The 13,216-nt window shown below is 37.1% G+C and overlaps 1 protein-coding gene across 2 annotated transcripts in view; it reads left to right on the plus strand.

The window, feature by feature from the left end:
- fig4a (FIG4 phosphoinositide 5-phosphatase a) overlaps positions 1-13,216 on the plus strand; it is a 65,021-nt gene that overhangs the window by 31,536 nt on the left and 20,269 nt on the right. For both annotated transcript variants that reach the window (XM_055185746.2, XM_055185745.2), the window contains exons 14-16: positions 3,970-4,015; positions 4,562-4,710; positions 9,153-9,319. In XM_055185746.2, the coding sequence (XP_055041721.1) occupies positions 3,970-4,015; positions 4,562-4,710; positions 9,153-9,319 (362 nt within the window). The remainder of the gene's footprint in view (positions 1-3,969; positions 4,016-4,561; positions 4,711-9,152; positions 9,320-13,216) is intronic.

A 13,216-nucleotide genomic window follows, 5' to 3' on the forward strand; every position in this document is an offset into this window, starting at 1 on the left:
GAGATCTTGTAGGATATTAGTCATTCAAAAACAAAACACTCATTAAAAAGTCAAAAGTAGTAGCTTTATTTTGAGTCATATTTTAGCTTTCAAGTCAAAGCCGTGTGGCAGCTAGCTTAGCATGTTTGTCAAGAAGTCAGTTGGGGATGGTTGTCTAATAGCTTGCGGGGTTGGTTGTCACATGTGAGTATTGGAAATGTAGACCTTTTAAGACTGTTTGTCTGTTTGTTTGTTTGTTTTTGTTTGCTGTTAAAATAAAATAAATAAAGCATTAAATAAAGAGGTTTTAACACTATAAATTATTTCATTATATTTCTCAACACAGTAGACAATTCAAGTAACTGATCACCCACTTTAATCCCATTGTTTAAACATAATGGGCATTGATGATAGGGGTGGTATTCATATTAAAACTTTTTTGCAGTTTCTAGCTTAAAAAAATAAAAAGTTACACATTATCTTTTTAGATCTCAATTTATCATCCTATTGAACCACTATAGGGACAACCAACCCCGTGACTGTCACATTGTGTCAGAGTGTTTTTGATGGTTAATTACTTCCTGTTACAATACATTCTAAAAGTAAAAAGTATACACATATAAAGCCAAGACCCCAAGTTTTCATTTCATGTAGGAATTACTGCTGAAAGATTTTTTGAAGATGAGCAATTCATGCATGAGTAAAAATTGTGACAACCAACCCTGGTCACCCCTACTTAAGACAAAACAGTGTGAATTCTTGTAAAAACAGATATTTTCAAACTTTAATTCTTGCGTCTGTGTGGACGCGCTTCAGATCTTTCAGTTAGCGTGAAGAAGATCGTTTTTTTTTTAGCTTAACCCTCTAACATAAATTAGGTCCTGAACTTTATTTTCTCATTTTCATATTTTCTCATGTTTTAAACCGAAACCAAAATGTCATACGCGCAAGTGTGTGGACAACCATCCTTTGTGTATTAGTTAAAGGCGACATAGAATGATTTAACGGGGTATTTATCCTTGTTTTGTGATGTGACATGTAGACAAACATTTTTTTGTTTGGGTCTGTAATGCCTTAGAAGCTTCCTAAAAACCTCTCTCAGATAGCTCTATTAGGGTGGGGTATTTTAAACAAGTGATTTTGTACCTATTTGGCTCCCCCTACTGGCTTAACTTGCAATCTCATTTCTGATTGGCTGACTTTGCTGCCACTCAAAAAATGTAGCCAATTATTTTAAAGTGGAAGGGCAGTTAGATGCCTGTGATGTCATAAGCATCAGTTTTTCAGATTGGGCTGTTTTCTGGCTGACATTTCTAAAAGAGGAATTTCTATGAGACTGAGATGTTTAGCATGTCTAGCACTTTTTGTATGTTCGTGAATGCGGATAGACTACCATTATTCAACGAAGACGAGGTTAAAAAGGTTTTTCATTCTCTGTCCCCTTTAAGCATTTAGGACGGTACACCTCTCAGAAAATGTACATATAAAGATCATTTTAGATGTTCAACGACCATTTAGAGCATTGGATTCACTAGACAAGAGCTTAATGTTCTTATTTTTATATATAAAAAAACTCCAACTCATTTAGACAGCACGAGTCACATTTACTATCTAAGGCTGCATCTCAATTTATTAAAATATGGGCTAGTCCAAGGGTCAAACAGAAATTGCGCGTTGCGTTAATTGCACGTTAATAAAATGAGTGGCATTAAAATATATTTGCATTAACGCTTTATTAGCGCGTTAATTTTGACGGCCCTAGTTGTTTTAGCTACCGATAAGGCTAACTCAGTATCCTCTCGTTTTATATAGTAATCCTCCACCATTTTCTTTAAAATCTTTGGTTTTGACTTATTCATGACTGGCATTTTGTTTTGGTGCTTCCGCGTTTGTCACTACGCATCGTACGCTACGTCCTATCCCAATACTCTCTGGTGAATGTACATTGGCCGCTACTGGAAGCTAGTTATTATAGTTAGGAAGACACGCCTAACCCCTATCCCAAGAAACACAACTAAGTTTAGGTTTTGCTTCCCAGAACATTCTGAGAATCAAACAGTAACCGTTTTTGGAGGTACCGCCTACTTTTGGAGTGTACACCCCCTATTTGGTGAGCTGGGGTCTGCAGTTATGTCTTAAACATTGAGAAAGAATTAAGATGTGTGTTCATGTATTGGATTGAATTTTTCATTTATATATGCTTATATTTGTTTTATTTGATTCTTGTTTTATTTTCCCTCACCCATTTTTTGCTCATCTGAAAAATTTTCCCATCCATAACTCAAAAATCGAATGTGATCCAAACCAAGGGGGGCTTTTGATTTCTCTGTTGTATTCAAAGATCCCTTACTGGTGCAAACTTATAATTAACTTCACAACATTGTATTGAGTCATTGAATTAAAAAAGCAAATAAACCAGCATACAGGCGACAGAGCTGAGCAAGTGTTCATCCATGACACTATAGTGAATTAAAATGAACTTCACATGTGCAGATGTGTGTGTGGTGATGTCTGTGTTCTTGTCATAAGTGCTCATAAGAAGGTTTCAGCCCCATTATCACTGTTGAAATAAATGGCAGCACTTTTGTTGTTTTTCTGCAGTTGTTATAAAATCACTGATGGTCTTTCACGTGTTAAAGCACTCGCGTGTTTCACACAGAGACACTGCTGCCATATTAACACATGACAGAAGGTTCAGAGGTGAACGTTTGAAGAAAACAATGGGAACCGCTGTCAGAACTGTTGATTAAAGATGATGTGTACATTTTAGCGGCATCTAGTGGTGAGATTGTGAATTGCAACCATGATAGCCGCCACAGGACAATTATGTTGTCTAAGGCAATGTAGGGACGAAAGCACTCTTTAGATCAGTTTGTCCATTTAGGGCTACTGTTAGAAACATGACGCTGACTTTAAGGGGCTGGACACACCAAAACTTTTAAACGCGTCTGAAAACGCCTTGAGTACACCGAATGTCAGCTGTTTGTCAGCCGAGCGCTTTGGTAGCTGTGATACTTGAGCTGTGAGGCGGTTGGTTGCTGTGGTAATGTCCCGCCCCTCCTCCATTGTGATTGGATGGCCGTGTGAGAACTGACATTGACGAGCGGAGCTTTTCACTCAAAGTTGAATCTCTTTCAACTCTCGACGCTCAGCGCCGAGCTCGGAAAACTGCTGAGCGCCGGTTTTCAGCGCGAAAAAAAACGCTAGCTGTTGGCTTATTTGAAAAACGCAGAGTTTCCATTGAAATGAATTGAAAACATGCGCCGGCCGCGGGCGTAAAAGTGTTGGTGTGCACGCCCCCTAAAGGGACACTCTTTTCACTTTTTTGAAAATATGCACATTTTCCAGCTGCCCTAGAGTTAAATATTTCATTTTTACCGTCTTGGAATCCATTTAGCCGATCTCCGGGTCTGCCGCTACCACTTTCAGCATAGCTTAGCATAATCCATTGAATCTGATTAGAGCATTAGCATGGCACTAAAAAATAACCAAAGAGTTTTAATATTTTTCTTATTTAAAACTCTAACCCTTTTGGAAGTTACATGGTGTACTAAAAAATAGCGATTTTCTAGGCAGATGTGGCTAGGAACTATACTCGTATTCTGGCGTAATAATCAAGGACTTTGCTGCTGTAACATGGCTGCAGCAGGCGCAATGATATTACGCAGCGCCTAAAAATAGTCCACTGCTATCGAAAGTAACCAAGGGGACTATTTTCAGGCAGTACGTAATATCACTACGCCAAAAAGTGGAGTGTCCCTTTAATGTAAGGAGACCCGTAGTGTATGTAGATAAAAATGGCTCATTATAAAGTAATCAAAACAATATAGTGCATTTTGTAAGGTCTTTATACACCACTGATAATATATTTATGTACATTATATTGCATTTCTGTCAAGAGATCCCTAAAAAAATTACCTAATGCACCTTTAAAGGATGGGATTAAGAGACGGGGCTAAAAATCATCATGAAACTCTTTATTTTCTGCAGGTGGGGCGATCTTGGGGGGAAGGTGACACCAAACGGCAGATTACAGGTAAATGAGTACATTTTATACAGAGTCAATTTCAAAATGTTTGCTTCGTAACACAGGTGACCCCGCCCCTAAACCCATACCATTGGTTGAGATGCAGAAGTTGACGGTATTGTAAAGCTTAAACAAGTCAAATCAGATATATTTAAGAAATTATTTTAACATCAGAAAAATTACAAACTTCCCACACCCACCCAAATAAATTAAGAAACCACAGACAACCTTATTTTTCCCTCTGAATTAAATGTATTACACAGCATGACCATCATAGTAAAACATTTACAAGCAAATTTAAAGTAAACAAGTCCTTATATTAGATAACATGGGTCTGCACAGAGCATTATATCAAGCATTTATGCCAGAAGTCCAGGAATAGTCCCGGTGCTCCCGATGGACAGTCCAGGCCACTTCACTTTACATATGACACCTGATCTGACTACAGTCTGCTGTGATAACATTTTTGGGTTTTGAACATGATATATTTACAGAAATAAAAACCCAAGCATGCATTAATAAAATAAAGTTTGTTTACTTGTGTGTTTTTTTCAGACTGGAGTTTTGAGGACAAACTGTGTGGATTGTCTCGATCGAACCAACACGGCACAGTTCATGGTTGGAAAATGTGCCCTGGCGTATCAACTCTATGCACTCGGGTTAATAGACAGACCCAAACTTCAATTTGATACTGACTGTGTCAGGTACAAACATCCCTAAAACAACACTATATACTGTACATTATATATAATACAGCGTTTATATACAGTGCTTTACAAATGTATCAAACCAGCACCCAATGTAAGGCAGAAAACACTTCATTATTTTTCATTCAAGAGCAGAGGCGGACGAGGTACACAACTTCCTTACTTGAGTAAAAGTATAGAATACTACTCATCAAATATTACTCCACTACAAGTAAAAGTTGTAAAGACATTTTTACTTCAGTAAAAGTGCAGAAGTATGTGTTTTTAAAACTACTCGAGTATTAAAAATTAAAGTAAATTTCCTTTCTTGTTTTATTTTCGCATACCTTATGCCTAATGGGGAGTACACACCAAACGCAAGTTTAACAATTTGTGTGAGTAGATTACATACCAAGTCAATGCAAAGACGTGATCAGGCGCGACCTCGCATGGGGCAATGTGAATGACGCAAATTGGACAGCGCGATTGCCGTGAAAAACACACGCTATTTGTCTCAAATGCACCTTTGCACAAGTTGAAAATATTCAACTCAACGAAAAATTTGCATGACACAAAGTTAAATCCCACGAGTAATCTAGAGCGAGCAACGCGATGCTACACGTTTGGTGTACGTAGCATAAGAAGCAACCTACTGATTTTTTGGATTTTACTAAAAATTGCTTAATTGGAGTATGGTTACTTTAGAGAAAACATTTTGCATTTGTGGATACTGTGCTTTTCCTGCAAATACTATTCCTGCTAAAAAATATTAATTTGTGAATTAGAATTTGACTTTTGTTGAACCCACAGATAATCACACTACACTATAACATGTGACTTTTTCATTTTTTATTCTCCTATTTGCCTTTTTAAGAGAGCTTTCAGTTGTGCAATAGCGCCAACAACATTTACATTAGCGGGGAAGATCCCTGGGTTGCCAGATTTGGTAAAAAAACAACCAAAGGCCATTTAAAGCTATCCAGAAAACCGCAAGTTTCTGAAATACTTGGCAACAGTGAAAGGTCCTGATCTCTCTGATGAAGCCTACACGGCAGTGACATAAACTGCAATTGATTAACGGGATGCTAGACACTGTCTCCAAAAGGGAGTCAATTCCCATAGACCCCCATGTTAAAATGCCCAACTTTACAGCAAAAAATAATGTTTACAGCCAGGTACAAAAAGTGATTTTGGTTTATGTAATTAAGTATAATAGTATAATTACCCCCATGTCATCCAAAATGTTGATGTCTTTTTTGTTCAGTCGAAAAAGAAATTAAGTTTTTTTTAAGAAAAACATTTCATGATTTTCTCAATTTAAATAAACTTTATTGGACCTCAGCAGTTTACAGTTTCAATGCAGTTTCAAAGGGCTCTAAACAATCCCATACAAGGCATAAGGGTCTTATCTAGCAAAACGATCGTCATTTTCGGCTAGAATTTTTTTTACTTCTAACCTCCTAAGACCTGGTGTGTTCACATACGTGGACATCACATTTTTTGTTGTTTTTCACCATAATACCTAATTCTGTGTAACTGGGACCTGTTGTACACAAACGTGGACAATTCCACTGCTTCATGTTCAAAGAAAAATATTTGGTTATTTTATTTTTTTTGGTTCTTCCTAACCCCAAATAGCTGGAAGAAATCTGAAAAAAAAAGACACAAACCAAAGCTCGGGTCTTAGGAGGTTAAACCACAACTTGTGACGCGCCAGTGCGACCTCATGTAATGTGTCATGACGTCAAAAGGTCTTGCATGACGTATACGAAACTACTACGCCAGTGTTTACAAGTGTAGTAGTGCCATGATGCATTACCTGCTGGCGCGTCACACGGCTGGTCCAAGACGAGAAGTTGTGGTTTAAAAGTGCATATTTTTTGACTTTTTTATAAAATAACCCATTGTTGGGTCTATTTTTCTTGCCCAAAAAGACAATCATTTGTTCATTTTGCTAGATAAGACCCCTATGCCTCGTTTGGGATTGTTTAGAGCTCTTTGAAGCTGTGTTGAAATTGCAATTTTAATTGTAAACTGTTGCGGTCTATTGAGAAAAATCCTGGAATGTTTTCCTAAAAAAAACTTAATTTCTTCTCGACTGAACAAAGAAAGACATCAACATTTTGGATGACATGGGGGGTGTGTAAATTATCAGGATTTTTTTTAAAGAAAGTAGAGTAATCCTTTAATTTTGCCCTTCATGACAACTGTAAGGGGGTGAATTTTTTATAACTCATCTGTTTAAATTATATTAAAGGACAAGTTCGGTGTTTTACACTTAAAGCCCTGTTTTCAGATTGTTTATAGTGAAATAGAACGGTTTTGACTGAAATTTCGACATATGCGGCTGCCCTGAGAATTTTCGGGTGTTTGTGTTTCACCTCCCACCTCTACAATGGGTTTATAGGTGGACTGAAACAATCCTTTCTAAAAATGCATTAAACTTTCGTTTACAAAGAAGTGAAACTCACCGAGTGGTCAGGGGTGTTCACTGATATGCTCACACAAAAATCGCTGCAAAAGATGCTTTCCAACAGGTGTTTTACCATTCTCTGTAAACTTGTGGACCTATTTTTCCAAACACCTCACACCCGTATATTCTTCAGCTGAGAGCTTGAATAATAGACACTCCAGGCCAGGTGGTGGCGCTAATCCGCCATTGCCAATTGCAAGAATAGAAACAAAGTTCCCGGCGCGGAGTAATACCGTACCTCACAGCACATCTTATACAAGTCAATGGAGTTGGCAAAAACTATGATTAAACCTGTTGAAATGCGTATTTTGCAGCGATTTTTGTGTGAGCATATCAGTGAACACCCCTGACCACTCGATGAGTTTCACGTCTTTGTAAACGAAAGTTTAATGCATTTTAGGAAGGATTGTTCCAGTGCACCATTAAACCCATTGTAAAGGTAGGAGCTGAAACACAAACACAGTGTTTCCCATACATTGATTTATTTGTGGTGGCCCACCACAGAATCAACACCGGCCCCCACAAATAGAATTTTCATGATTCCCATTTACATTTTTATTTCACTATTTAAAACAGCTTAATTCGGCTTAAAATATAATGTGATGTATAATACAGATACAGATCAAAGAGTAAAAGTGAAACATATTTCAGGTGCCAACACTAGATCAAACACAAACACGACACGATGACGTCACATATATGCTAATTGGCGTGTGATGTCATCACCACCACAGTCTCTCAAAATCATGTGGGAAACACTGCAAACACCCGAAAATTCTCAGGGCAGCCGCACACGTCGAAATTTCAGTCAAAACCGTTCCACTTCATCACAAACAATCTGAAAACAGGGCCCCAAGTGCAAAACACCGAACTTGTCCTTTAAAGGAACAGTATGTAAGAAATGTATATCAATTAATCATAATATGGCCCTGATATGTCACTAGACATTAAGAAATCATTTTCATTTCAAATACTTATATCACTGACAACAGTGGTCTGGTCAGGATATTGTCATTTAAAAAGTGGAGTTGCAGCCCTCAACTGATGTTTATGTTGTCATTTTGTGTATTGGCCACCAGTTGTGTGATTGCAATACCAGTTTTAGCCACAAGTTTTGTGATTGCAATATCAGTTTTGGCCACAATCCTACATACTGTTCCTTTAAGCTTTAAAGTTCTGCATAATTAAGGGCGTGGCCACTTGAGTGACGGGTGAACTGCCACTGTTGTCACTACCGTCGAGCTAGGCAGGCGTGGTTTCAGCATCCTTAGCTTCACCCACGTCCCGCATCTTTACCCATTTTTGATTATCCACAAGTGATGCATGGTGACGCCCTCCAAGATGACGACGCAAGCCCTGCCAACTATTGGCTTCAAAAAAGCTCTTCACAAACCTATGGATGACGCCACAGACACTACGTCCATTTTTTACAGTCTATGGTCCTGACAGATCGCAAGCCAGAAAAAATGACAAACCCACTGCATAGAAACGACTTTCTACTTTGGGACCTTTTTTATAAATGTAGTTGAGTAAAAGTATGATATTTGTGTTTCAAATGTAGTAAAGAAACGTCACAAGTATTTAGGAAAAATAAAACTCAAGTAAAGTACAGTATACTCTAAAAAAAAGTTGGGTTATTTTCAATCCAGCGTTGGGTCAAAAAGCCAACTGGGTTGTAATTTAACCCATGCTGGGCTGTTTTAACCCATTGTTTGGTCAAATATAAACTTTTTTGGGTTAATTTCAACACAAGCTGCTGTGCTCGTCCCTTTTTGACCCAACGCTGGGTTGAAAATAACCCAGCATGCATTTTGTATAGTGTATTTAAGTATATTTACTGAAGAGTTAAAACCCTGGGTATAGATCATAGTAAATAGATTAGATAATCATCAATGTGCTTCTACTTCACAACACACAAAATATACAAAGTCTTGTTGTGAAGATTGCAGTTGTGTTAATCAAACATTGCTGTTTATTATTATTTTAGATTGTTTGAAGAGTTGTACGAGGACCACGGAGACACTTTGTCTCTACAGTACGGAGGATCTCAGCTGGTCCATCGAGTAAAGACGTACCGCAAGATCGCTCCCTGGACGCAGCACTCCAAAGACATCATGCAAACGCTGTCTCGTTACTATAGCAACGCTTTCTCAGGTAACCAATCGAACTCTTAGCTAGGAAGTGATGATAATACTTGGATATGCTGTATTTTTGCTCTTAATGTTTACTTTGACGCCATATCTGTTATAATGCACCTGTTACTCTGACACATCTGTGTGCTTTAATGCGCATTACTAGAAGTTCATCCAGAAATGTGCGCGTTACATAATATTATACCACGTTTTAGAAGTTAAGGAGGGTTGTGGAAACGGAGAGAAAGAGAGAGAGAGGGCAACACGTGTGAGCCATTATCTCGTCCACCCACCATCTCACTTATATGAATTATTCATATTCCCCTTTGTGCTGATGGGCCGCTTTGTGTGAATGATGATGATTACATTTATAAGTGGTAGAAACGGCCAGTTTGGATGATCTACTGTTTTTCGTGCAGAGTCGAATCGTTCGCTCCCACAGTAAAAAAAAATTTCCGTGCAAAGAACCTTTACTTGTCTGTATGTTTCAGTTGAGTAGTTGACAATAACAGATCGTCTAAAATAGCTTTGCGCTTGTAAACAACATTATTAAAAACTTACTGTAAATCAATGGGAATTTTGCCATGTTTATTCCCCCCAGCTTCATTTTGGCTATTGTAAATTCTTATGATCATTTGCTGACATGATTCAGGTATTTTATATGTGGTTAAGCGCTCTCCTCTTTCTACCATGGCAACAAACCCAATTCTAGTCTCTGTGGTTACAGCATCTATCTAAGTGCTTCTTTTGGGACCAAAGGTTGATGGGACTCCAGCGTCACATATTAGGGATGTGCATTTATGTAATTTTTTCATTTCGATTAATCCATAGGTCTGAAAAACGAGTACTTGATTAACTGGGGGTGGGGCAATCAAAGGGGCGGGGCATACACGTCATGGTGAAAATAAAATGTTTTAATTAAAAAAACTCAAATAAAATTAATTTTGAAGAAATTATGACAGAAAAATTAACACATACTAGATTTTTGATTTATTACATGTTTTTAACAGAAACCTCTAACAGGAATAGCTGCGTGATGAAGTGAAACTAAAGGGTTAATAAACAAACTGAAGTGATTTCTATATGACGCACTCAACATTAAGCATTGACACATCATAAATGTTGCATCTATCTGCACAAAATGCAAGACTTAAATAGGGCTACATAACGATTAATCGCGATTAATTGTTTGCAGAATAAAAGTTTGGTTTGCATTATATATGTATGTGTACTGTGTATAATAATTATGTATATATAAATACACACACACACATGTATAATTTTAAGAAAACAAAATGTATAGAATAAATATTTATATAGTATAAATTATATGAATATAAAAAAATTATATACACGTGTAAATACCTCTTCAATATCTACATGCATGTCTATTTATTTATACATAATTAATATACACAGTACACACACATATATGATGTAAACAAAAACGTTTATTCTCTAAACGATTAATCGCGATTAATCGTTATGCAGCCCTAGACTTACACTAAGTTATGTACTGGACAGAAAGTTTAACTCCCGTTTGCGTATGTGCACAATAACAGTGCGCTTTAAAACACGCCCAGATAAAGCACAAACCTCATAACATTAAGTAGCTTTAAGTCTTTTGCTATCATTTTAGCGATTAGCTGTTTCGTGTCGTCCTCTCACCTGTTCTCAGTCAAGATGTAACGTTAATGCTCGTATGGCTCTCTGGTATCTCTTGACATTTGATGTTTAAATACAAGATGATATGAGGGAACTTGTGACGGCGCTGTACATTTTGCACCTGACTGACTGTATTTTTGTCTTACCGAAGTAAATCCGAAAATTACTGCATCCTTTTTAAAACCAGTAATGTAAGGCTTCACAGCGTAGCGCGGATCAGCGGGGTTGCCGTGGCCGGTGCGAGTGCGCATTGGAAGCTTTTGAATCATGCATGGTACTGATGTCAGCTTACATCGACGTCAAACACACACCCAGTCTTTACTACACACAGGCGCTTGTAATGCTAACCAGATATCCAAATGCCGCCATAACAACAAAAAATAAATAAACCCATATGGTGATCTTTTCATAATCAATCATCGATGCCATATTCGAGTACTCGGTCAATCGATTATTCGTGCCCATCCAACACATATTTTACATTCATCAAATACTTTCACTTCAAATCTGCTTAATCCCGGGCTGAGAGCGTTCAGAAATACCGTTTTTGAAAGAAACTGTTAAATTTCACGTCAATTTTTCAGCAAAGTCCTGAGAGTGCATATAAGATGAATGTGAAACGACCATAGATCACATTTAAACTTGTGTCCCTTGTGAGTACTTGGACCTGAATACGGCCCGTATGCGGCAGTCACAAGCATCACAGCGCCCCCTAATGTGTGCTTCAGTTTCTTCATTTTTACTATCTGACTTTCATCATTTGCAATGTTTATATTTGCATCTTAAGTGATTTCTTGTCCAATTTCTTGTTCATGTTCTTAGAGGGTTTTGCAGCGAAAGTCAGTAAAATGTGTTAAATACCAATACCAGTGAAATGACTAAAGTGACACATTTGTAGAAAAATAGGGCATTTCAATTACTGACTAATAAACTTTTCACTTCCATTAAAGCAAATCTACTAGTACTCAACCTAAACAGAAGAGCCTGGTAAAAAAAATGCTCATTTACAAAAAATACACTTGCATCTAAACTCTTCATTTCTTCAACAGTAGCTTTTAAACTTAGACATACATATTTGAAATTCAAAGTTAATTGTAAATCGCTTTGCAAGCTCATTATCACACCATCATGGTTTTAGAAAAGGAGCTAAATTAAATCTGAGAAAATTGCTGTTATCGTCATTTAGCTTATTGGCAGAGGTGGCACAATTCAATAAAGCTGTGTTATTACAGTATATTGTCCTCATGCGCGCAATTTATCCGGTGGCTATTCTGCATGTTTTGCGTCAACAATTGCTGATGTTTGATTGCACAATCTTTAAGGATTTATTTTAAAGTCTGTGAAATGTTTGTTTAGTGCAGAAACATCAAGAATATGTCACGTTTCAATGTTACATTTTGACATTGCTTGTGCGGATTGTCATGACAACAACAAATCCAACCAGATTTTATTTAAACATAAACTACAGGTGGGACTGAATTATTTTCACCAGAAAATGAGTTGACCTGACAGTTTGCAACTTCGTCCTAACACAGCGGTAATACTGTAAATAAAATGTCTACGGTTTATTTGGTTTTGCTGTGCAGATACAGTAACTCAAAACCTGCAGATCAGAAGTGCTGATAATTGTAAGACTTTTATTCTGACAGTCTTATGTAATCGAATTAAACCTGTTAAGGGTTTCGATCTGTCTTTTGGTAATATCAGACTGTGTGTAAGTGAATTGGTGCTTTGGTGATCTCTCAGGTGATGTAGATGTCGTTTAATATCTTTGTTAGTGGAACATCTTCACCTGACTCTTTATATCAAACTCATATGCTTTATTTAGTTTCTTGCTTTTGTGAAGACACTATGATATAATCCTAAAAGATATTCTGTCTTAATAGTCATGGGTGGTTCAGTATGAGGTCAGACTGATATTTATTGATGTTGATTCTTTAGATCTATTTAAAGAGACACTTCACCACAAAAATTAACATTTCACACTCTCATGTTTTTACAAACCTTTATAAATGTCTTTCTTCTACTGAACACAAATGAAGATATTTTTTAATAACAAACAGATCAGGGGCACCATTCACTTCCAGAGTATTATTATTTCCTACTATGGAAGTCAGTGGTGCCCTTGATTTGCTTTGTTACAATTATTCTACAAAATATCTTCATTTGTATTCAACAGAACAAATAAATTTATAAGGGCTGCAACAACTAATCAATAAAAATAGATAATTATATACATTGTCAACGTATTTCA

The sequence above is a fragment of the Misgurnus anguillicaudatus genome, chromosome 18 (genome assembly GCF_027580225.2).
Source record: "Misgurnus anguillicaudatus chromosome 18, ASM2758022v2, whole genome shotgun sequence".
Taxonomy (NCBI): Eukaryota; Metazoa; Chordata; class Actinopteri; order Cypriniformes; family Cobitidae; genus Misgurnus; species Misgurnus anguillicaudatus.